Source organism: Leuresthes tenuis, unplaced genomic scaffold, assembly GCF_036924035.1.
Source record: "Leuresthes tenuis unplaced genomic scaffold, fLeuTen1.0.hap1 SCAF_2, whole genome shotgun sequence".
NCBI lineage: Eukaryota > Metazoa > Chordata > Actinopteri > Atheriniformes > Atherinopsidae > Leuresthes > Leuresthes tenuis.
This window is the reverse complement of record NW_027325356.1, coordinates 42,646,921-42,672,070: the sequence shown is the minus strand read 5'-3', so window position 1 is coordinate 42,672,070 and position 25,150 is coordinate 42,646,921. Positions and strand designations below refer to the sequence as shown.

The following is a 25,150-nucleotide window of genomic DNA, read 5'->3' as shown; positions in this document are numbered from 1 at the left end:
GGTATATCACATTATGACGAGGCGAGCAGAATGGCTGCAGGAGAGATATATGAATGAAAGACGATAGTCACACCACTTGAGGGCCAAAAATTAATTTACATTTTACATTTTCAATGGTCAAATGAATTCTGATATATTTACTGTCACTGTGTGTGTGTTTTATGTCACATAAATATTTATTTATCTATTTTATATGGTTGGGAATGCCCTCCCTGCCCTCCCGCAAACTACAACAGAACTGGCCTTTTTCACCAGTTTGTCCAGGCGCCTACAGTTTTTGTCTGTAGTGCAACTCCCCCAGCAGACAACAGCATAGAACTGTGCACTCTCAGTGATAGTGTGATAAAACATGCACATCATGTCACTGCAGACATTCAATTAAATTCAATTAAATTAGATTTATATACAGGGTGTGTGGAGGTGTGGCTGAGTCTATAATTTTTTAAGGCTATTAACAGTATATTTTGATTTTCTAGGTAATGAAAGCAGATATCCTAAAATCCTTCTGTATTTTTTTTCATCTGGTGTGGAAACAAAATGAAAAAAGAATTTTGCACCTGGCTTTATCATATGTTCAGATCTATCTACTGGAAATATATGCAAATTTGCGCTTATTTAATGAGATAATGCCTAATTTGCATAATCAAACATACAAATTTAAAAAACTTGTAATACATTTTTTCTTCATACTTGTATAAGTAATCAACAGAGGAAGTTTTATGGTGATATCTATTATTTTAAAATGTTACCCTATTCACCTGTAGTGTCTCGCCTTAATTACAGCAACCTTAAAAGTCTGAGGTACATATCCTGTCAACAAAGACCGATCGATCAAATCCAATATGGAAGTGTCAGTTAAGGGGAAAACCTCCTTGAACAGTCTGGTTGGGATTGGGTCTAAAATACAAGTTGATGGTTTAGAAGAGACTATTGCTGTTGTTAGCTCAGAGAGATCAACTGGGCAGAAGCTGTCTAAATACAAATCAGGTTCTAAAGATACTTCTAAAGCTGCTCTACTTGATGATACATCAGTGATAATAGTGGGAAGGATTCCATTAATCTTCTCTCTGATAGAAACAATTTTATTGATAAAGAATCTCATGAAATCATCACTGCTGAGAGTTAAAGGAATACATGGCTCAACAGAGCTCGGACTCTTTGTCAGCCTGGCAACAGTGCTGAAAAGAAACCTGGGATTATTCTTATTCTCTTCTATCAATGATGAATAATAAGCAGTTCTAGCTTTACGAAGTGCTTTCTTATACGTTATTAAATTATCTTTCCAGACTAATTGAGACTCTTCTAAATTAGAGGAAAGCCACTGTCTCTCCAGCTTTATTGCAGTCTGCTTTAAAGCAGCTGTGAATTATACCAAGGAGCCAACCTCTTCTGACTGATTACCTTCCTTTTCAGAGGGGCAACATTGTCCAGTGTTGTACGCATTGAAGCTATAGTGCTGTCAACAAGAGAGTCAAGTTCTACTGAAGTAAAATTTAGGTAGCCGTCCTCTGTCATATCAGCACATGGCAGTGAAGAAAAGGATGATGAAATCAACTCTTTAAATCTGGTTACAGCATTCTCTGACAGACACCTTCTATATGTAGAATTCTTCTCAGAAACCGTGTAGTCAAGTAATGTAAATTCAAAAGTTATTAAAAATGGTCAGACAAGACAGGGTTATGAGGTAACACTGTTAACTGTTCACTCTCAATGCCATAAGTCAGCACAAGGTCAAGGGTATGATTAAGGCAGTGAGTAGGTCTGTGAACACTTTGAGAAAATCCAATAGAGTCTAATATAGAATTAAAGTTAATATTTAGGCTGTCATTTTCAACATCTACATGAATATTAAAGTCACCCACTACAATGACTTTATCTGTACTCAGCACTAACTGGGATAAAAACTGAGAATTCAGACAGAAACTCAGAATAAGGGCCAGGTGGACGATACACAACAACAAACACAAGAGGTTTTTGTGATTTCCACTTTGGGAAAAACTGAGAATCAGAGATTCAAAAGAGCTCAAACTAATCTTGGGTCTAGGACTGATTAGTAACCCTGATCTGAAGATAGCTGCCACTCCTCCTCCTCTACCTGTGGTTGGAGGAACATTTAAATAGTCAGAGGGAGTTGATTCATTAATGCTAACATGATCCTCCTGCTGCAGCCAGGTTTCTGTAAGACAAAATATATCAATATGATGATCACAGATCAAATCATTCACTAACAGAGACTTCAAAGGGAGAGATCTAATATTCAGAAAACCACATTTAATAGTTTCATGTTTTTGTTCAGTTAAAGTTTTTGTTTTAAATTTTTTTTGCACAAGAGGATTTGCTCCTTTTGTGTTTTTTGATTGGGGGGGGGGGGGGGCAGCATCAGGTGGGAAGCCGCAGAGAAGTGTGTAAGACTACAACTCTGCATCCTGGTCTCAACCCTGGGTTGTCATGTTTTTGGATGACTAATAAATTCGTCCATATTTCTAGAAATGAGAGCCGCTCCTCCCAAAGTGGGATGGATGCCGTCTCTCCTCATCAGACCAGGTCCAGAAAGATTGCCAATTATCTATGTAGCCCACGTTGTTTGCTGGACACCATCTAGACAACCAGCGATTGAATGAGGACATGCGGCTAAACATGTCATCACTGGTCAGATTTGGCAGGGGTCCAGAGAAAACTACGGAGTCCGACATTGTTTTGGCAAACAAGTATGTGATAGAGTTAACTATGCAAGATGTGTAAATTATAGGGAGAAATAAGGTGATTATTTGAAGGACCTGAGCCATCTCAGGAAGAAGAGACTGGTCTGGCCCGTCCTGTACACTGTTTCTATGTTGGCAGACCACTCCAGTTTATTGTCCAGCACCACCCCCAGGTATTTGCAGGTCTGAACAGTCTCTATCTCCCCTCCATCAATGCAGACTGACTGATATGGAGTTTTAGATCTCCTGAAGTCCACCACCATCTTTTTGGTCTTGGTAGTGTTCAGGAGCAAACAGTTATTTTTGGTCCTGCCATAGAAGGACTCCACAAGGTCCCTGTACTCCTTCTCCTGTCCACCGTGCACACATGTCACAACAGCTGTATCATCAGAATACTTCTGCATGTGGCAGGACTCTGAGTTGTACCTGAAGTCTGATGTGTACAGACTGAAAAGAAAAGGAGCCAAAACAGTACCCTGCGGAGCCCCAGTACTGCATTCCAGTGTTCCAGAAACACACCTCCCCATCCTGACATACTGTGGTCTGGCAGTCAGATAGTCTATAATCCAGGATTTCAGGGAGGGGGTCACATCCATAGTTAGAAGCTTATCTTTCAGTGGGAGGCCATATGGTGTTGAAGGCACTGGAGAAGTCAAAGAACATGATTCTCAAATATAAACCAGGCACATCCAGGTTCACACCCGGCGAACAAGAAGTCTCTCAAAGGTCTTCATGATATGAGATGTCAAAGCCTGTCTGTAGTCATTCAGCTCCACCGGTTATGAGACAAGAAGTTTTCCACAGCACCGGGACTTTTTCCATCTGAAGGCTCATATTGAAGAGCCTCTGAAGAAGGACTGCTAGTTGACAGCACAGTCCCTCAGAAGCCTTAGACAGACTCCATCTGGGCCTGCTGCCCTCCCTGACTGAAGTCTCCTGAGCTCAGCTCCAACCTCCTTAATAGTTAGACAAAGAGGTTGTAACTGAGGGTTGACGACAGGAGTGATGTTGCTATCAGTTATAGAGATGGGGGTAGGGGTGCAGCTGGACAGAGGAGGGGCTAGTGTTGGGTTGCTGCAGAGGTGGAGGTGCAGCTGAAGTGAGGAGGCCAAGTGGTGGGAGCAGCGACAGATGTGAAGATGCAGCTGGGCTCAGGAGGCCTGGATGCGGTAGCTGCCACAGATGTGGAGGTGCAGCTGGGCTCAGGATGCCTGGTGGTGGAAGCTGCCTCAGAGGTGGAGGTACAGCTGGACAGAAGAAGCCTGTTGGTGAGAGGTGCTGCAGAGGTGAAGGTGCAGTCAGGCGAAGGAGGAGGCTTGGTGATGCGAGTTGCCATTGAGATGGAAGTACAGCTGGGCAGTGGAAGCAGTATAGAGGAAGCAGCTGTAGGGGTGGAAAAAGCCACACTATGAAACCTGTTGTAATATTGGTTGAAAGTATTGGCTCTGTCATCATCACCTTCCACAGACTGAAAGTTCTTCAGTAATGGTCCTCATGCCCCTCCACACCTCCTTGGTGTTATTGTTCTCCAGCTGTCTCTTACTTTTTCTTGTACTCCACCTAAGCTCGACGTAGTATTTTTTTGCGCTCCTGTTGTACATTCCTCCATCCTACTCCAATCTACTCCATCCCCATTCTGGAACGCCATCTTTTTCTGGTTCAGGAGGTCTTTGATGTCACTGGTTATCCATGGTTTATTATTAGGATAGCACCTTACAGTCCTCACTGGAATCACAGTGTCCCTACAGAAGGTAATGTAGTCAGTGGTGGTGCTGACCCTCCATGTCCATTTCTTCTTCCTCCAGCAGTACAGCCCAGTCTGTGACATCAAAGCAGTCTCTCAATGCATCACTCGCCTCTGGTGACCACTTCCTGAAAGATCTGGTAGTAACAGGAAGTCTTTGTACACAAGGTCTGTATGTGGGTTGTAGATAGACCATGCTGTGATCAGATCTACCAGTGGTGGAAGAGACACTGCCCTGTGAGCCTCCTTCACATTAGCATAAAACAGATCTAATGTCTTTTCTCCACATGTTGGACAGTCCACATACTATACAAAGCCAGTCAGGCAGGAGGACAGAGAGACGTGGTTGAAATCCCCTATTCTCATGAACTGGAAAGGGAAGAACAATCTATGTATTAACCAGTTGAGAAATTTTCTTTTAGATTAGATTAGCATGGAAACAATGTCTGCCACCTCAAAACATCAATTGAATTTCATTGAATTTCATTCTCTGTGGTCCCCGCTGATTAGCTTTATCACATAGTGGTGGAGGTGGGATGCTGTCCCGTCACTCGAGGCGGTTGGGTGTGTGCTGGGGGGGACTGTGTGGCTTCGGGCCTCCGGTGGTCTCTCGGGTCATGGGGACCGGGTTGATCATTGCTGGGGGGGACTGTGTGTCGGGCTTGGAGGGGAGTTTTGCGGGCTTGCGGGTGGGGCTGTCTTGCGATGTGGGGCAGGGTCCCTTAGGGGCCTTAGGGTGGTGGTTGCTGGCCAACTGTGGCCAGACCGCTCTGGCTTGGATGGTGGTGGTGGGCCTGGGCCCTAGTGTCTGGGTGCTGCCTGTGCCTGGGGGGTCTGGGTTGCCCTGGGCACGCCACAGTATGGGTGGGCTGGTGCAGGTCCTGGTGCCAGGCTGGTTGCTCTGAATGGGCCTGGGTGATGGTGGGTCTCAGGCCCGGGCTGCTGCGACTGGTGTGACTGCATGGTTTGTTTGTTTGTTTGGCTGGGTTTTTTGTTTGTTGTTTGTTTTTTGTAGAGGTCCTCTGGGGTGAGGAGGGGTGGGGCAGATGGGTGCCTTCTGGGGGTACAGTAGCTCCCCGAATATGGTCGCTGCAGGCCCCGAGCCTGGTGGACATCAGGCCCTCCTGCCCTGTGGCGGGTCCCAGATAACAGGGGTGCCTTTTGCAGCCAGTCTCTGGCTGCCCTCTCTATATCCCCATACCCCTCTCCCTTCTGATTCCTGTACACAGCACACACTCACACATGCAGGGTTTTGGGGGCGTGTGTGTTCTGTGGGGTGTAGTGGATGGGGCCACGTAGATGGTCCCCTTGGCTGCACTCTGCAGTTCCCCGCCCCTGTTTTAATTATTAATTAATTACACACAAATTAGGTTTTGGGGGGTGGTTGCACTGAGTGGCATCTGGTGGGCGGGGCTGTAGGTGGGTATGTAGGCTGCCCAGAGGGCCGCGCTCCCAGTTCTACAAGGTTGGCTGCCCCTCAATTTTAATTATGTTTATGTTTATGTATTTATCAGACGCTTTTATCCAAAGCGACTTACAAATGAAGATATAACAGCTATATAAAAAGCTAACAATAAGCTACATAGAAGGAACCCACTAGTCAGACTGGGTTCTGTGCTCTGTGGGGGCTGCTGGTGGCCTGGGTCTTGTGGCTCTCTCTGCCTGCTTCTGATTGCTGGGGGGGGGGGCTGTGGATTGTGGCTCTGTACACTTATACACTCATAATTAAGCAGGGTTATCATGTAGGTCCTGTGCCATGCGTATTGCATGCACACACACACACACATTCATTAGTCCAGTAGCAGCTCGCTAAGCAGCTGATGTGTTATCCTGTGGTTTCAGGTCATCTGTATTCACAGTTGTGTTGTATGCGATTGCCCCAACTTGTGCTTGTTTTTGTTTGTCTGTTTGTTTTTTCTCTGCTTGTCTGCTTTCAGGTGCTCCTGGTGGCGCTAAGGCTGGATTCCCCACAGAGGTCTTGGATTGTCGTCTGTTTTGTTTTTACAGGTGTAGCAGCTGGTTGTCTGGCTTTTCTTTCTATTTTTGTTCTGTTTCCTCTTCTTTAGTCTTCTTCTCTCTTCTTCTTTCCCTGACCCCTGATGTTATATATTGTAAAGAAAAATAAATAAAATGGGCAGTTGATGGGCATCAAGGGGAGCTTTACATTTATAAAACTTCCCTTGGCAAAGCAAATCTGTTTGGCATCAAAGGTATTCAGACTACAATTTTGCTGCCATAATGCTGGACAGGACAAGGGAAAAAAATCCCTATGATTGCATTGAATGCCTCAGGATGCTGGGTCTGTATCCTGGCAACGACGTTATGGATGACATCACACACCATTGTAGGTGCTACCCTCGGTGGAATGTAAACAACGATGATGACTGTATTTGGGAACTCTCTGGGTGCATAGAAGGCACGGAAACCAACTGACAGCAGTTCAATGTCTGGACAACATATCCTCTCCTTAACGGTCACATTGCAGGGGTTAACCCATCTCTGATTAAAAACAGGAAAATACCTCCTCCTTTCCGCTTAACGCTCGTACTCCGGTCACGATCCACTCGTACGGCTGTGAAGCCGGGTATGTCCACACATGAGTCTGGTGTGTTGTCGTTCAGCCAGGACTCAGACAGACAGATCAAACTGCTCTCCTTATACAGCTGTTGGTTCCACACAAGAGCCTCTAGCTCATCACACTTGTTTGGTAGCGAGTTAGCATTTCCCATAATCACAGAGGGCAGATAAGACTTGTACCTCCACCTCCTGTTGTCCCTCTTTGCCTTTCGTTTTGCTCCATCTCTGCATCCGCTGTACAGCTTTTTTTTAGCTCAGTTGGAATTGGATGTTTAATTCTGTGTCTAATCCTTGACAGTGCCACTAAAAATGACATATAATTATATAAACAATGAAAAAACAAAATTGCGAGCTACACAGACTTTTTGCCGATGAGGCCGGCACATAGCAACCTAGAAAGGTATCATTATTATCGACCTATATCCAATCTCCCTTTTTTGTCTAAAGTTCTTGAAAAAATAGTTGCAGCTCAACTTTGTGATCATTTCCATAGAAATAATCTGTTTGAAGAGTTTCAGTCAGGATTCAGAGTGCATCATAGCACAGAAACAGCACTGGTGAAAGTTACCAATGATCTCCTCTTAGCCTCTGATAGCGGACTTGTTTCTGTGCTTGTCCTGTTGGATCTCAGTGCTGCATTTGATACGATCGATCACAGCATTCTGTTACAGAGACTTGAACATGTTATTGGGATTAAAGGAACTGCATTAGGCTGGTTTAAGTCATATTTATCTGATAGATTCCAGTTTGTTCTTGTAAATGAAGAATCTTCCTCACACATTGGAGTAAGTCATGGAGTTCCTCAGGGTTCTGTGCCTGGACCAATTATTTTTGCTTTATACATGCTTCCATTAGATAACATTATTAGACAGCATGGCATAAATTTCCATTGTTATGCTGATGATACTCAGCTGTACTTATCTATGAAACCAGATGAAACCAATAGGTTGGTCATACTACAAGCCTGTCTTAAAGACATAAAAACCTGGATGACTTCAGGGAGAAATAGTGTAGTTATATAGTTCATCAAGATGGTATTTCCTTGGCTTCTGGTTCTACAGTGAGGAACCCTGGAGTTATTTTTGACCAGAATTCATCATTTAAAGCTGGTTTCTAGCCTTCTTTCACCTTCGTAATATTGTTAAAATCAGGAACATCCTGTCTCAGGGTGATGCAGAGAAACTAGTTCATGCATTTGTTACTTCAAGATTGGACTACTGTAATTCCTTATTATTGGGCTGTCCCACATATTCTCTGAAAAGCCTCCAGCTGATCCAAAATGCTGCAGCCAGAGTTCTGATGAGAACTAACAGGAGAGATCATGTTTCTCCAGTTTTAGCTTCTCTTCATTGGCTCCCTGTTAAATTCAGAATATAATTTAAGATTCTTCTTCTCACTTATAAAGTTCTTAATGACCGAGCTCCATCATATCTTAAAGATCTCATTGTAAAATATTTTCCTAACAGAGCACTTTGCTCCCAAACTGCAGGTTTACTTGTTGTTCCCAGAGTTTCTAAAAGTAGAATGGGAGGCAGAGCCTTCAGTTATCAGGCCCCTCTCTTGTGGAATAAGCTGCCAGTAAATGTCCGGGAAGCAGACACCCTTTCCACTTTTAAGATTAGGCTGAAAACTTTCCTTTCTGATAAAGCTTATAGTTAGGGATGGCTCAGGTAATCCTGAAACATCCCATAGTTAAGCTGCTATAGGCTTAGACTGCTGGGGGACCTCATCTGTTACACCTTTCCTCACTTTGCTCTCTTTTTCCCCCTGTTTAATTTCTCAAATTATATTATGTACATGTGACATTATTGTGGTCATTAACTTGTGTTTCAATCTGTTGGTTTTCTTAGCTAAGATATTGTTTTTTGAATGGACTCTATGTGAATGAATTTGATTATTTTGAAATTAATTAATTTGATTTCATGGAATTATGATTACAATGAATTGAATTCCAATTGGCTTGAATTGGACTATATTATTTGAGTGCCTTGAGATGACAATTGTTGTAATTTGGTGCTATATAAATAAAACTGAACTGAATTGAATTGAATTGAATCCCCACCCAAAAAACTCCCCACACATTCACCATGGAGTAGAAGTTTACTGTTGAGAACAGTACCGTGAACAAACTACAACTCTGCTTTGATGAAGACATTCAGTTCACAAAACACTCTCGTAGTCTCATCAGAAAACAGCATTGCAGCCAAATCCAGTTTTCTGCTGAGATTCCAGAGGTCTGTTTCACAAAGCAGGTTTAGTGAAAACTATGAGTTTATTTACCCTGAAATGAGGGAAACTCTTAGTTTTCCCTTTCACAAAGGGAGGTAATTCAAACCAGAGAAAGAGGGGTAACTCTAGCCTGTTTCAGAGAGAGGTAACTTAAGCTCTCGGTCAGTTACCGTAGTAACAGACTCTATGAACCTAACCTGGTCGGGACCAGGTTTTTCTCAATAAACCTTGAGTTTCTCTCTGTCTCCGCCCTCTTTCAGCCACACATAACATTTGATTCCCTCATTCGTTCAGTCGGGAGGCGAGTTTTGGCGTAGCCCAGTTCTTCTAGAAGTTCTGGAAGTCCGTCAGACACAGCAGGAGGCGACTTTTTTCACAAACATGTCCTTTTGACAACGATCCCCTGGGTGAAGGTGCAGCATTACTGCGCAGAGAATTAAATATTCGTCGGGAGATGGTTATCAGACCATCATAGATGTTTTAGCATTTCCAGACAATTATCTTTTTTGAGCGGTACCATGCTCTCACATCCTAGCAGATATTGTGTGTTGCACCGCGTTTCTTTGCAAATGGAAGTTTTTTGTACAATGTTGGAGATGCAGAGCACTTGAGCATGGAAACTGTATGCAGGGCGGTCAGAGACAGCATATGCAATAATCACTTTAGAGTTTAAGTCACCATCTTCACCACCACCACAGTAGTCAAATAAAGAGATAATACAAATTTAATTTAGTCTTCTTTATTTCCTACAAATACAAGAGCTAGTTAGTTAATGTTCCAATAGTTAACATAATTCACCTGGGACCATGCACTCAGTTATGTTTTACCGTATTTATGTTTTACCATATTTCAATCTTATGTTTCAGTATTTCAATTTCCAGATCTGTCTTCCTTATGTGGTGGTCCAAGTAGAGCATTTACTTGTCTTTTTTAAAAAAAAAAATCAGTTTAAATAGGCTTAATTATTTAACAGAACATGATACAGATGAAGACAGTTATGTGTGTGAAAACAGCATTATGTTGGGATAAAACAAATAGCCACTTAATATTAACTTTACAGTGTAAAACATGATCAAAATGAGGCGCCTCCATGCTGAGGTCTGACCTGTTTCAACAATGTTTTTATATTTCATCTTAAGCTGCTGCCAAGTGCGCTTCTCCCCCGCCGGATTGCACCTAAATGAAATGAATGAATAGGCCACCATTCAAGCAGTTTTCCCTGTAATATTATTGTGATTGTAAAGGACTACATTTAAACTTCCGCACTGACCCGAGCAGCAACGTTCTCCCACGCCGTCTCCCTCTGTTGCAGCTGCAGCGTGTTGCACTTCTTTCTAAAAATGTGTTGAAACTCGCCGTATGAGCACATTAATGTTTCCAATTAGGTTGGTGAAAAACGTAGCTCTCCTCTTCCTTGTTGCCATGGTGACTCATCAAATCGGGGCTCCGTTGATGCTGGCTTTTTATAATTGTGGCGCACGCCCTTAACTCAAGGTGAAACTACTCAGAGTTGACTAAACTAAGTCAAATCAGCGTTTCTGGAACCGGAAACTCAGAGTTTTCTATGTCAGAGTAGATCAACTCAGAGTTCAGGATTAGACTCAGAGTTTGATGAACCTGCTTTGTGAAACGGACCCCAGGAGTGTTTTGTGAATTGAAGATCTTCACCCATTCACACATCAGCACAGGATGAGTAGATATTGAATAAGTTTTCACTCTACAGTATAGTGAACTATCCTTTTAAGAGGTTTATTACGATATGTACACATTTCTTTCAGGAATTTTAATTTCACTGCATTGTTGTTAATCAACAAATATAGAACATTAGTAGGGTTATAAGTTTAACATCATGTACATTTCTTTCATGCCCAAAGAAACTCGTTTGACTAACAGCTCGCTCAGGCAAGGCTGACGAACCTAAGGTTTAGTTAAGGCCACTTAACTAAACTTGCCAGAATAACAGATCAAACTTACCCAAACCATATTTGTTAGTCTGCCCCCTCTCCCAACAATCATCACCTCTAGTTTGGTTGTTTCCCTCTCACTTGTCAACCAAACTCAGCGCACTAATGGTCGGCTGTATTTCAATCATCGCTCATCGCATTAAACCGCAACCACTTCATCTAAACTGTATCTGGAATGAAAAAAAAGTTTGCTTACATACCTCAATGTGCTTTCTCAGGTTGGATGGGGAGTTCTTTAAATGCAGAAAAGTAGTTTGTTCCGCCGTGAACACAGAAGACATTTAAACTGATACAAACTATTTTTCATTTCCAAATTCTCAAACATCAAGCTGAGATATGGCCAAGGGTGCGTTGATCTTTCTGCTTGAGTTTCTCCTACATTGCCGAGCTCTGTTTGAACGAAACAGAACGAGGATGATGTATTTCCAAATCCATCCCAGGTGTGAGCGGCGACTTTGATTGGTTCCCTTCTTGTGAGGAGCACAGTGTGTGGCCAATTGCATTTTAGGAAAGAAAAACAGCGGATTACAAAGCCTAAAAGGAACAAGTAACGACAAGCTTCCTAGAAATATAGTGATGTCAAAAGTACAAATGTAGTAGAGTGAAAGTTTTCCAAAAAACCAAACACTCAAGTAAAGTACGGGTACTCAAAAAATTTACTTAAGTACAGTACTCAAGCAAATGTACTCTGTTACTGTCCATCACTGGTTGCAACCCCTTGCAGGGTTTACTTGATTGTGTGTGAGGGCTGTTTCCATTTAAAAAATGACAGAGTTTAAGTTTGGTCCGGGAGGGAGCGCACTCTTTGCATTTCAGGTTTTGGCTATTTTAGTTCCCACACTACCTCTCTTTGTCTTTCTGTGTTGGGTAGGTCCTTTAGCTTCTGTAATTTGACTTCATTCATTAAAAGTTTATCATTGTTACTCTTGGAAAACTGTTTATGTTACTCTACTCCCCTTTTCCTCCAGCAAGCTAGACTTGTAAAAATGACAAAGATGCGCCACATGGGTGAAAGAATGAAAACCTAAAGAGTAACCACAGTATTCCATACATTTTTGAGTATATTTACCAAACAGAGATGTTCTACTATAATTATCATTGTGATGGTTCATTGTGCTGCTCACTCATGCTTGAAAATGCAGTGTTTCTCAAAGTTTTTTCTCTTGTTTATGTGTCGTCATAGCTTCCTAGCGGGCAACTGTAGTTGTGTGCATCCACGAATCCCCATCATGCCTTTCCCTACCCCCTCGGCAAACCTTTAGGAATTCAACTAATCAGAGCCAGATTCTTTCTTTCTCAGGAGGAGGCTTCCCCATGTAAGTATTTGGAGCTGTGAAGTGTGAAAAGCTGATCTAGAGATTCCCAAAATGAAGAAATAAATAAATGAAAATGATCGTGCCATGTCCACTTTAAGATTCCACTCCTCAGACAAGACTAATGCTAATAATGTCATAATTGCAGTTGAAGATGGTGAATTATTTACATACAAAATTCAGAATAATGAACAAATATAAGAACTGATACCTTTTAGGATTTCTAAGATAAAATCATGAGGCAGATATGAATACAGCAGGAGACAGGGATGCAGTCAGCTCATATCATAAGGAGAATGAAGATGACTAGAACACGGAAAATCATGCAATAATGATCACGATTCTCTCAAATGATTGAGGCCTAAACACAACTAAATATATTTTGAGCTGAAATCTAATAAATGGGGCTTTATATATAATCTAAGTCAGTCTGACGTCCCCTTTCGTTATCTACAGAACAGTTGGCATTCACGAGCAGACTGAAGGATGCAAAAATGAACAATTAGGAAGTGGAAGAGGCAGCAACAGTGCAAGACTGCAGTGACTGAACACAGGTACGTAGTAAACATGTTAGTGCCATTCTTCTGAACCTGCCTATGGACGGCAATGGAGAAATAACAGTAGATAACAGTAGATCAATCACTTGAGAATGAGAAGCAGAATGCTTATTGGATTAGAGAAACTAACTGAAGCCACTTACATTTTTTATTCAACTGTTTGTCAAATGTTCTCATCAGATGGATTCCACTAGCTGATATATTTTGTCAAAAAAAATGAGTGGGGTGATTGTACATATTTTGTGATAATCTTGCATGATGATGAGGACAAGGAGTCAATGCGTTTGACCTGAAAATGCATCTTAATCATTGCCAGAATTATTGACTTTATCTTGCAGTATCTGGGAAGGAGCTGAAATGCAGTAGCAATATGCAGGATAGATAAGATATAATAGGATCTAAGGATTAGGAAAAGGAGGAGGTATCTGGAGAGCACACGCAATGGTAATAGATATATGCAAAATATTGCATAGTATCTTTCACTCAGTTGTGTATGGGTAAGAGATGAGTGACTAAATTGTACTCTTCCTGACATTAATGGAATGTGCTCTGAAGCCAAGCTGTAGAAAGAGCCCAGGAAAACAACTCCGTCTTTGTCTCAATGTTTCAGATTCAGGCCAGACACAGCTCACAACACACCAACACAGGGCATGTGATTATCATTTCATTGAGATTAAATTCTCCCCCCAGCATATATAGCACAGGTTTAGTATCAATTTAAAGATTGTTATTTAAAACAAGATATATTCCTTTCTTCATAAATGAAAATAGCTCATTAGTTTGATGTGTGGGTTTATTTTTAGGTAAATTAAGAGTCTGACAATAAAATATGTAAAACAGAGGAATGTTTAGTCAGTCACCAGAAAGGAGTGATTCCGCCATTCCTGGGAGGGTGCAGGGGTCACGTGTGCTTGAATATGTGTTGAGTATGTTAGATGAAAGGTAAGATGAATATGGAAACTTAGTTTTAGTATATGAATCTTAGTTTTCTCAGATCACCCTCTGTTGACTGTGTGATCCAAGAATAAAAATTTTAAAAAAGTGAACAAATAGGAAATTAAACATAAGTTTGTCAAAATTTTAATTAGATTAAGAGATAGAAAATCTAAAGGTTTATGTTAAAAATATAAGATATGTAAAATTATGCTGTGGAATGCACTCTGACTGGCCTACCTTAATGCTGAAGGACCTCCTTATACTCCTTTTATTTTCCCTGAGTGTGGAGGTGTGATACTGGGTATCTGTGTCACTGCCTCCTCCATTCTGTGTAGATAATTGCGGGGTCACCCTCCATTGTCTGTTATGTGTATCTCCATACTCTGTGTGATCCTTGACAGTCACCTCCCCCCGCCAGCTTTGACTCCGTGGCCTGCACACATCTAACACTATCCCAGCATGTCTGTCCTGGGAACAGTCATCATCAGTCTTAGAATGACACAGGATCAGGGACCTGGACAATCAGAAAGTAAATTTCAGTCATTAAATGACATTAAAAGCAAGTTCTGAATTAGCAAGCCACAAAAGCAATTTAAGTGAATTCCATACAGCAGAAAGGTAAACCTCATAAAGAGAGATGCGTCTTGTTGCTGCCAATAAAAAAGTGAGTGACCCATGTGTTGCAAGCTTCCTTTAAAGTTCTATCTCTAAGCCTTTGACTGGTAGCTATACCTGGAAAACATAGCCAGCTTCTTGGAGCAGTGTTTGTGGCTGCTCCTGCTGCTTTCCCCCTTGCCCCTGCGTCTTCTCTCCATCCTCCTAGCAGCTGCTGTGCTGGCTTTCCTCCTCTGGTGGGAGGATCTCTGAGGCATGGCTGTCAGAGTGTGTTTTTGTGTGTGTGCTGGAAGCTCAGAAATCGACACACTTCTCCCAGCCGGTCCAAAGCTTAATGGAGAGGAGGGAAGCTCTGGAGGGAAATGAGAAAATTCAGTTAGGACAGCCTTACTGCATCCATGTCGGTAAGTGTTATGAGAAACTGCAGAGGCAATTGTGGAAGCTAGTGGAGATGAAAGCCCTTTTCTTTTCTGTAACATGCCGTGTTCAGGCAGTCTGTATCTAGTTCCAGATGGGAGACATCTGTCGGTCTGCAGTCCTCTTTATTTACAGTATATTTACAGTTACAGTTTATTTATAGTATCTGCTCCACCTCCTGTATGTCCGTCCCCTTATATGTTCCCTACTCAACAGGTGCACATCTGCTCTCACTACATCTCCCCCCTTTAGTTAACTGTCAGACTCTCAAAAGAACTTATTTTGTTTTACCATATTTGTTAATAAACATGAACAGTAAACATAGGAAACCTGAGCACTAACTATTCAAGTAACCAGCATTACTTTTCCTTTCCTCTGTTTTTTTTTTCAGTAACGCACATTCACACCTATAAACATACGTCCTGGTTAACATCTGGCATAACATAAAATTTTGTTTGTTTGTTTTTCTATCTAGGGGTCGGGGTTGACTACTCGGGTCCCCAAGCTGTGCAGGGTTTATTCTGCCCTGTGAAACAACCCACAGCTTTCTATCTAGTTTACAAATCAATTCTGTATGGTGGTCTTATGGTCCGGCCTAATCTAGTCTCTCTGGCAGTCTCTGGAACGACCCTCATGCGAGATCGGTTTCTCCTGAGGCTTCCTGACGGCAGGTCTATGTTGTAAGACCTGGGTGTCTGAGCTGGACCACTGACAGTCCCTGTTCCCTTTGTGTTTTTCACCCAGACCCTTTGTCCTGGTCTGAGATCTTGTCTCGCCTTTGTGCTGTGTCGTTTGTTGAACCACGAGGTCTGTTTTTCTTTCAAGTCTTGACCCTTCTGTCTGAAAGCCTGGAGGTCAGGCCATGCTGGCTCTAGCTTCTCTTGGCTGACAGGCAGAGGCGTCCTGATGTTGCAGCCCATCAGCATCTGTGCAGGGGATTAGCCGTGTGACAAGGGAGTGGCTCTGTAAGCCACGAGAGACTTGTGTGGATAGTCTTCATCTTTCCTGTCACCTGAGCTGTGGTGGTGGATGTAAGGTTAGCTACTTCAGTATAGTGTGAATAATAGTCAACAACCACAAGGTACATGGCATTGTCCCACTGGAAAAGATCCGCTGCCACACGCTGCCATGGCCTGTCAGGCAACGGAGTCATCAGCAGCGGCTCTGGTGCACTGTGAGCTTCACGTGCACAGGTTGCACAGTTTTTCACTCTTTCTTTGATTTGTTTGGTCAGACCTAGCCACCATATGGACTGCTGCGCTCTGGCCACACACTTTGTTATACCTTGGTGACCTTCGTGTATTTTGTTGAGCATTTCATCTAGCATTGAGATAGGTATGACGAATCTTTCGCATTTCATCAGTAGTCAACCAGCAGGTCTTGGTGATTCTGCCAGTATGGCTGCAGTTGAGGCGGAAGAGCTTTTCTGCTCAGGGGCCAACCTGATTGCACCATGTTTTTCAGCCTTTTGCAGATATCATCTGTGTCCTGTGCTGTTCTGATCTGCACCAACCTCTGCTCTGACGCTGGCAAGTGCTCCATTATCAAGTTGAGGGACACACACACATCCTGTTCCAGCTGCATGTCCTCTGGTGTAGGTGGAGCTTGAATCAGTGCCCTGGACAGTGCATCTGCTGTGATCAATTTCTTTCCAGGCACGTGTTCAATCTTGTACATGAAGCGAAGTAGTCGCAGTCTAAATCTCAGAATGGCAGGGAGATGAGAGGCTTGTGGTCAGTTTGTATCAAAAAGTCTATCCCTATCAGGTAAGACTGAAAACGCTCACACGCCCAGGTAAGCGCGAGTGCCTCCTTTTCTGTCTGGGCGTACCTGCGCTCAGTGTCCGTCATGCTGCGTGATATAAAGGCGACTGGCCTCCATTCTCCAGACAGCTGCTTCTGAGCCACTCCTCCCAGCCCAAAGGAGGAAGCATCTGCTGCAACTGTTGTCTCTTTGTGCAGGCCGTACTGTGCCAGCACTATTGGTGAGCTCAGTTCTTTACGCAGCTCGTCGAACGCTTTCTGCTGCCCCACACCCACTCAGTGTCTGTCTTGAGCAGGTCTCGTAGCGGTTGTGTGAGCTCTGCTATGCGTGGAGAGAACTTTCCCACGTAGTTGACCATGCCCACAAAACCTTTTTACATCAGCAGCATCTTTGGTTGTCGGCATCTCTGTGATTGCCTTAATTTGGCCGGGTCTGTCTCAATGCTGCTTGAACTGACGATGTGACCCAGGAACATGACCTTGTCGACTGCAAACTGGCACTTGTAATTATTGAGCGTTAGGCCCTTTTCCTGGAGCCACACCAACACTCTGTGCAGTCTGTGGTCATGTTGTTCACGCGTTGATCCAAAGACAAGAATGTCGTCAGTATGACATACAGTCCCTTCTAGCCCTGTCAGCATCTGTGTTAGCCGCTTTTGCAAGTGTTCGGGTGCTGACGAAATCCCGAATGGCAGTCCTTTGTAACAGCATCGCCCGAAAGGGGTGATAAATGTGGTCAGCGGGACTGATTGTGGATCTAGGGGTATCTGCCAGAATCCGGCCGTGGCATCCAGCTTTGTAAAGACGGTTGCCCCTGCAAGCTTGGCCAGGGTTTCATAGACTGCCGGCAATATATGTCTTTCTCTGCAGATATACTCATTCAGTCATATCGGAGCAGATCCTGATCTTTCCTTTGGGGTTTGGTGCCACAACCATCCCTGCACACCAATCTGTAGCCTCTTCGATGGGCATGATCACCCCCATCTTCACCATTCTCTGAAGCTCCTCTTTAACCTTGTCACTTAACGGTAGCGGCACACGTCGTGGAAGTGACAATGCGTAGGGCTTGGCGTCTTCCTTCAACTTAATTCTGTACTCCTCTTTTAGGCAGCCCAGTCCTGTGAAAACCTTGGGGTACTGTTTTTTCATGTCTGCCTCTCGCTCTCTTACACTGTCAACTGGAAGCAGTAGCTTCAGGTCTGAGATAGCTGGCAAACCCAGCAGAGGAGTAACCAGCTTTTGTACCACATACACTGGTTGTGTTGTTGTTCTGTCTTTATATTCTATGATCCAGTTGACCTCTCACATTTAAAGGTTCATTGCTGGGGCCACACAATGGAATTGTTGCTTTGGTGAGTGGTCCTTGCCATTCTTTTGAGTAGACAGTACCTGGGGTGACTGTTGCGTCCGCCCCTGTATCCAACTTGAAGGTAATATCTTGACCATTCACTTTCAATGTCTTTTTCCATGTTTCAGGTTTCTTTCCTGTGGACAACGCTCCCAGAAAAAGAGCGTCCTCTTCCTCTGCCTCGAGAACTGCACCTACTCTGCCTGATCTACAAACAGCTGCAAAATGTCCTCTCTTCCGACATTTTCTGCATTCTGCATCCCGTGCAGCACAGTTGTTCAGGGAGTGTGCTGGTCCTTTTCCGCATCGTCCACAGTTTTTCTGTCCTGTCTGGAAATTTTTTTGTTCCCTTCCGTTGGTTGTTTTCCTTGTCTGGTACTCTTTGTGTGACTTTTTCTTGAATTTCAGTAAGTTCACATTTGCCTCTCTTTGTTCTGTACTTTTTGTTTCTCTCGCTACATGTTGCTGTTTTTTAATTTATTCATGTTGTCTTATTGTGGTAACTGCTTTTTCAAGTGTTAATTCACTGTCCATTTGCAGTCTTTCAGACAGGCCGTGATGCCTTATCCCTGCTCCCTACCACCAACCTGGCTCTGATCATTTCCTTCTGCAGAGGGCCGTATTGACAGTGCTCCACTCGTTTATAAACTGCAGAGATGAAGGCTTCAGCCGATTCACCTGGTTCTTGGCTTCTCTTATTGAAACGAGCTCTTTCATAAATTACATTATATTTGCATATGAAGTATGTATCAAAGGCTTCCTTTACTGCCTTGTACTTCGTTAAATCTGCATCACTTAAGCCTAGTGTGCCCAAAATATCGTCGGGTTTATCGCCCATAGCATAAACTAATGAGTTCACTTGATATTCTTCTTCCTTACTGGCCAGTCCGGCTGCCACCCGGAACCTGTCAAACCGCTGAATCCAGTTTGGCCAATTAGCAAAGTCCGAGAAGTCAAAGTTTTCTGGCGGGCTTATGGAGAAAAGTGAATCCATTGATCTGTCTCTTTATTGTTAAGTAGTTATAACTGGTTGCATGAACTGCCATGAAATTGTGTTGGGGAGAAAGTGTTTGTTCAAACTCAAAGTTGTGTTCCACATGGATCAATGGGTTCCATCTATTTGGGACAGCTACTGTTTACTAGAAATGAACCATTTCAAGTTGACTTTGAGTCTTGAAGCTCTTCCATGTATAGTAAAGCAGGTAGTTTATTGGTTTGTATCTATAATGATAGATACAGGGGAGACAGAGCCTTCTCAGTCGCCAACCCCCCTTCTCTGGAACTCTCTCCCAAAATACATCAGAGACTGCACCAATCTGTCCACTTTCAAAACTTCACTAAAAACCCACCTTTTCAAACCTGCTTTTATATAAATAACTCTGTACGCCCTATCATCTCCTCTTGCATATTTTAATCCTGCTATTGTCTTTTAACCTGATTTTAATATTTGTGTGTAAAGCGTCTTTGCGTACCCTTTTAAAAGCGCTCTATAATGTATAAAATGTATTATTATTATTATTATAGCCTGGATTATTGTGAAATAATAATAAAAGAAATATGCAATTTTGTATGTGTGAGAATATCTTCATGTCCTCATATAAATAATCCTTTTGCCAGTATTACTAGCAGAGAATCCTGCCTAACAGAACTTGTTTGAGAGGGCAGAGCGAGCTGGTCATGCACCTGAACAATGTGTTTGCTGTTTGGACATTTCACTGTGGATTTTTCCAGACTGTAAGGGGGAGTATGAGTGCTCCCAAAGAAAGAACCTCTTCATCATATTGTAAATGGAAAATCCACTGATTTTATGATGTACATGCCAAGAGAATATGAGTCTCAGTTTTGAACTTAGAAGTGCACAGTTGATGTTAAATTCTCATTTTGTAAATGATCTCACACTCTGTGGGGAGGCTGAGCTGGTCTAGCATCTGTTGTATCAGTATGGAATAACAAGAGCTGTGAAAAGTCATGTGGTTATATCTTAGTTTATGAGTGACTGTGACTAGCAGGGTTGTGCGTGCGCTAAAGGTTACCTTGGAATAGACATCTGTAATGTTATGCACAGCTGCATGGTGGTGTGGTGGTTAGGTGGGTATAGAGAAGGGATGGAATGTTATGTAATGAGTTATTACACTGAAACTCACTTACTGTTTTAATCAGTGAGTTCAGAAACATAAATACACAATTGTCAATATAGCGACAAACTATATTTAAATTAAATGAAAAATTAAACACATACAGTGGATGAAGTTTAGCCTTTTTTCTTTTATGTTACATATTCTCTTCAGTCACCACGGCTTGACGGTATAGAAAATGGATGGATGGACTCTCTTCAGTCTTGTGACTGTAAAGTCAAATATTGAAATTCAGATGTATATGTCTTTGTACAAAATTATTTCAGCATTGGCCATGAAGTCTTACTCACCGTAGTTGATCATGCTGTTTGAGATAGCATCCACACTTTTACTGAAGGTGCAAATGGGATCAAAATGATGATTTCAGTCCAGACAGAAATACAGAGTTGAAGTTTGAACAAAACAGCAAGTCCCAAACTGAAGTATCACTCAGAGCAGGGCTTCCTCACTGCAGTTCATCTAAGCTAATGTGACTTTACCTCTTCTCTTTTTGTCCTCTGCCTCTTTCTGGAGAACATAACAGTGTGTCTCAGAAAGGCATGGCTCTCCAAAATGACTGCCCCTTTCCTGTGAGCAAATTCCAGAGAGGAGACACACTGCACTTAACTGTGGCTGACCTCGCACCTACAGTGAGATACTCGTTGTAGTCTTTTAAAAGGCTCTGAGAGTGTGTGCTCACAGTGTATGTGGGTACAGAATGTATGGTGCAGTGGATGAATAGATTCCCTGTGGCCCTCTCCAGCTTACACATTAACACAGACTCCTTTTTTGAGTGTATGTGTGAATATGAATGTAGTTTTCTGTCTGGCTCAGTGCTGTTTGAACTGCAACATTAGGTAGTTTATATAGCAACTGAATTTATTTAGGTAAAAACTGTGGGAGAGAAGCCTTTTCCTGTGAGCTCAATAAGAGGATCTTGTGTGTGGTTGAGGATACAGAGGGTCATTGATGTGGTGTGTGTATGTGTGTGTGTGTGTGTGTGTGTGTGTCTGTGTGCCTTTTGGTCCAGATGTCATTTGTGTCAATGGTCACCATACATGTTGTTATACCTCCCTCTTGTGTTGATGCTGTGTCATTGTGGTGTAGAAGGTTGCACAAGGTCCACCTGTTATGAAGTTGGTGGTAAGATTTTATTCACAGGTATGTTTAGCAATAAAAAAACAATGACGTAATAGTGGCTTATTTTTCAATGACAGAATGTGAACAAATCTGCTTGTTGAAATACTACTTAGTACTAAAATGACTTAAGTTGCTTGCCAATGGAGCTGCTGCCCGCAGAGAGACAGACAAAGGGCCGTCATGTTATAGTCATATTGCAATATGACCAAGGTCTCCCTGTCAGTTGAACCCATATTGTGCCCACTTCTGTATTGGTAGGAGACATAACACAGTGGCTGGTGAGTAAGTGTGAGTAAGGGCATTTGTCTCGTTAGTGGCTGGCATGAACCTGTTAAGGCCCGGTTGATATGTTCAGAATAATGGGAAAATGGGAGTAAGTGTCCTGAGTGGCTGGCATGGACCTGTTATAGTAGGGCAGCCATCTTGGTTCTGCCCTCATAAGCAGTATAGACATCTATACATACGCCGCATCAGACAGTGGAAGGTCATGCCCAAAGCGCCGCCATATTGGTACAGGGCCAGAAGAGGCAGCGGTGCGTGAACTTACAAAAGAAAGAGGTACTCCTCAATCTTAAAGTAGAATTATTTTTAAAATTCTGGTTTTCTTCCAGTGGACTTGCCTCAACATTTCCCTGAAGCTGAACCTCATTTTAATGTGAGTATCTGCATGTAATATTTTTCAAACACATGAGAGCATCAAGGCCCTGGTCATATTAAAACCTGTGTCGCCTATGCTCTCTGCCACTCACTGTAGACACACTGAAATACACGAGTGCACAGAAAAACCTCATAAATGAAAAGCTGAAAGACAGGCTTGAATGCTACTTGGATAAAATGGAAATACTAATTTGAATATTTTATATAGGTTCTTTAAATAAAGTCCTGAATACACCTGAACGTTTTCTGGGTTCTTTTCGTTCTATCTATGTCTGTCTGTCATGTCTGATGTTGAACAAACCTTGTGAAAATAGCTTAACAACTGAGTGATTTATGATCACTTTTATTGTGTAGAAACACCATTCCTCCATAGATGTAATGTAGGAGCCAGTGGCACTGTACCAAGATGGCCGCCCTGTAGGCACACCCCTCTAGAGAGCGGCAGCAGTCAATGTGGCGTCTATGTATATATGTCTATGATAAGCAGTATTAGAACAGGGCAGCCATCTTGGCTCTGGCCTCATAATTAGGTGCTATGGGAGACAGCAGTGTAAGAAAGACAGGAGCCAACTGACAGAACTGCCATCACTTTGTGTCCTTATGACCTTGGGGTTTAATGCTGATGCATATGTCTCAAACAAACGTTTGCTGTTCGAAAAGTATAAGGCGTATCTGAAAAATTCTTGAACCATGAGTGCCAGAGGGGACGGCAGAAGCCAGCGGTATAATTTATATGCTGCTCCTATGTACAGTTTTTTTTTATGACAGTTTTAAAATGATTCCTTCACATTGATTTGAAGAGGTGATTTGTGAGAAATCCGTGGAGCCAACAATGAGTGTGACTTTGGGTGAACGAGGACAAAAATACCTATGTTTTGAAGTAAAATTAGTCTAGATCAGGCAGATACTTTGGGCGTGAGAGGCGTTGGTTCGAGTAATTTTTTTATCAATCAAAATTGAGGAGGAGACCGAGTGAGAGGGTTAGGGGTTAGAGGAGCTTGAGAGGCGTTTATGATTCTTCCTAAAACATAAACTGACATTGTGTAAAAGCTATATAATATATCAACAAACCCTTTAGTTCAGTTAAAGTTGAGTCTTTCCAGTCACATATAAAATTTGAATGATGTCTCAGTGATGCCGTATGGCTGAGTTATGAGGCCTCAAAACAGCCATCATTTTGTGCATTTCAATGCATTTCTCCATAGGGAAAATATGCCGGTTGGACCAACCGACCAACGGTGCGGGACTAGTAATGCGCCGAAATTCGTGACAGAAACGGAAAAATAACTAGAAAAGCTGTTCCTGTGAAACAGCAATAAGAATGCTGAAAGCTGATTGGGGATAGCTGGCCATGCTAACAAAAGCTGAAAATAGTGAAAGTTTAGCAGAAGTCAAGTGAGTAATAGTTAAAATGGCTGCAGTGTAATATACAGCAGGGAGTGGAAGAGTGATGTCATCACAGTGACAGGAACATGTGCAAGCAGCTGTGGCTTAGCGAGCTGACACCAAGTCGAACCAGCAGAAATGTCTGAATATGGATACTATGACCTGTGAGAAAACTGTGAGAGCGAGGAAAATAATTTGAGCACCGTAAGAACCAGAAGGCTTAGAGGAACGCCGCAATGTAGTTTTTATGTCAATGGAGTGAAAGATTTTTAAACAACAGCGAGTTGAACATAGTTGAACCTGTCTCTGGTGTCATAGCAAACTCTCCATTGGAGTTTGTGAGAGAAATTGAAAGGTTTCTCTCGCTTCAAGGCTTATAGCTGAACTTCTGTAAATGTGAGCTCTTTAGTAGTTACATCAGCTGAAAGAGGACAATTCTTCCTACATTTTAAGGAAAAATTTATTTCTGTAAGTTAAACTGTATGATAGTTAGAGGAATTTATTTGAATATCAGAAAAAGTTTAAAAATTATCAATTCAATTCAGTTTTATTTATATAGCGCCAAATTACAACAAATGTCATCTCAAGGCACTTGAATAATATAGTCCAATTCAAGCCAATTGGAATTCAATTCATTGTAATCATAATCCAATGAAATCCAGTTAATTAATTTCAAAATAATCCAATTCATTCATATAGAGCCAATTCAAAAGCAATATCCAAGATAAGGAAACCAACAGATTGCACAGAAACTTGTCTTCAGTCCAATCTCCCGTCCTGAGCCTGAGGGACTGTGGAAAGGAACGACTCCCTTTAAGAGGAAGAAACCTCTGGCAGAACCAGAACCAGGAAGAAACCTCTGGCAGAACCAGAACCAGGAAGAAACCTCTGGCAGAACCAGACTCAGGAAGAAACCTCTGGCAGAACCAGAACCGGGAAGAAACCTCTGGCAGAACCAGACTCAGGAAGGGTGGCCATCCGCCTCGACCAGCTGGGGTTTGAGAAGACAGAAAAGAGGGAAAAGAGGGGGGAAAAACACCATAACACCATTCAAAGGATACCTGTTGGAACAGGGAAACACAAGTTAATAACCACAATAATGTCACATGTACATAAAATCATCTGAGAAATTAAACAGGGGGAAAAGAGAGCAAAGTGAGGAAAGGTGTGACAGATGAGGTCCCCCAGCAGTCTAAGCCTATAGCAGCTTAACTATGGGATGTTTCAGGATTACCTGAGCCATCCCTAACTATAAGCTTTATCAAAAAGAAAAGTTTTAAGCCTAATCTTAAAAGTGGAAAGGGTGTCTGCTTCCCGGACATTTACTGGCAGCTTATTCCACAAGAGAGGGGCCTGATAACTGAAGGCTCTGCCTCCCATTCTACTTTTAGAAACTCTGGGAACAACAAGTAAACCTGCAGTTTGGGAGCAAAGTGCTCTGTTAGGGAAATATCTTACAATGAGATCTTTAAGATATGATGGAGCTCGGTCATTAAGAGCTTTATATGTGAGGAGAAGAATCTTAAATTCTATTCTGAATTTAACAGGGAGCCAATGAAGAGAAGCTAAAACTGGAGAAACATGATCTCTCCTGTTAGTTCTCATCAGAACTCTGGCTGCAGCATTTTGGATCAGCTGGAGGCTTTTCAGAGAATATGTGGGACAGCCCAATAATAAGGAATTACAGT

At 42.5% G+C, this 25,150-nt stretch overlaps 1 protein-coding gene across 1 annotated transcript in view; it reads right to left on the bottom strand.

Annotated features, from left to right (window-relative positions):
• il16 (interleukin 16) overlaps positions 1-16,381 on the bottom strand; it is a 113,946-nt gene extending 97,565 nt beyond the window's left edge. The window contains exons 1-5 of the mRNA XM_072381322.1: positions 16,339-16,381; positions 16,067-16,233; positions 15,831-15,980; positions 14,755-14,987; positions 14,252-14,536 (exon numbers count right to left, since the gene is read on the bottom strand). Of these exons, the coding sequence (XP_072237423.1) occupies positions 14,252-14,536; positions 14,755-14,987; positions 15,831-15,980; positions 16,067-16,233; positions 16,339-16,381 (878 nt within the window). The remainder of the gene's footprint in view (positions 1-14,251; positions 14,537-14,754; positions 14,988-15,830; positions 15,981-16,066; positions 16,234-16,338) is intronic.
• Between the last annotated feature and the right edge of the window lie 8,769 nt (positions 16,382-25,150).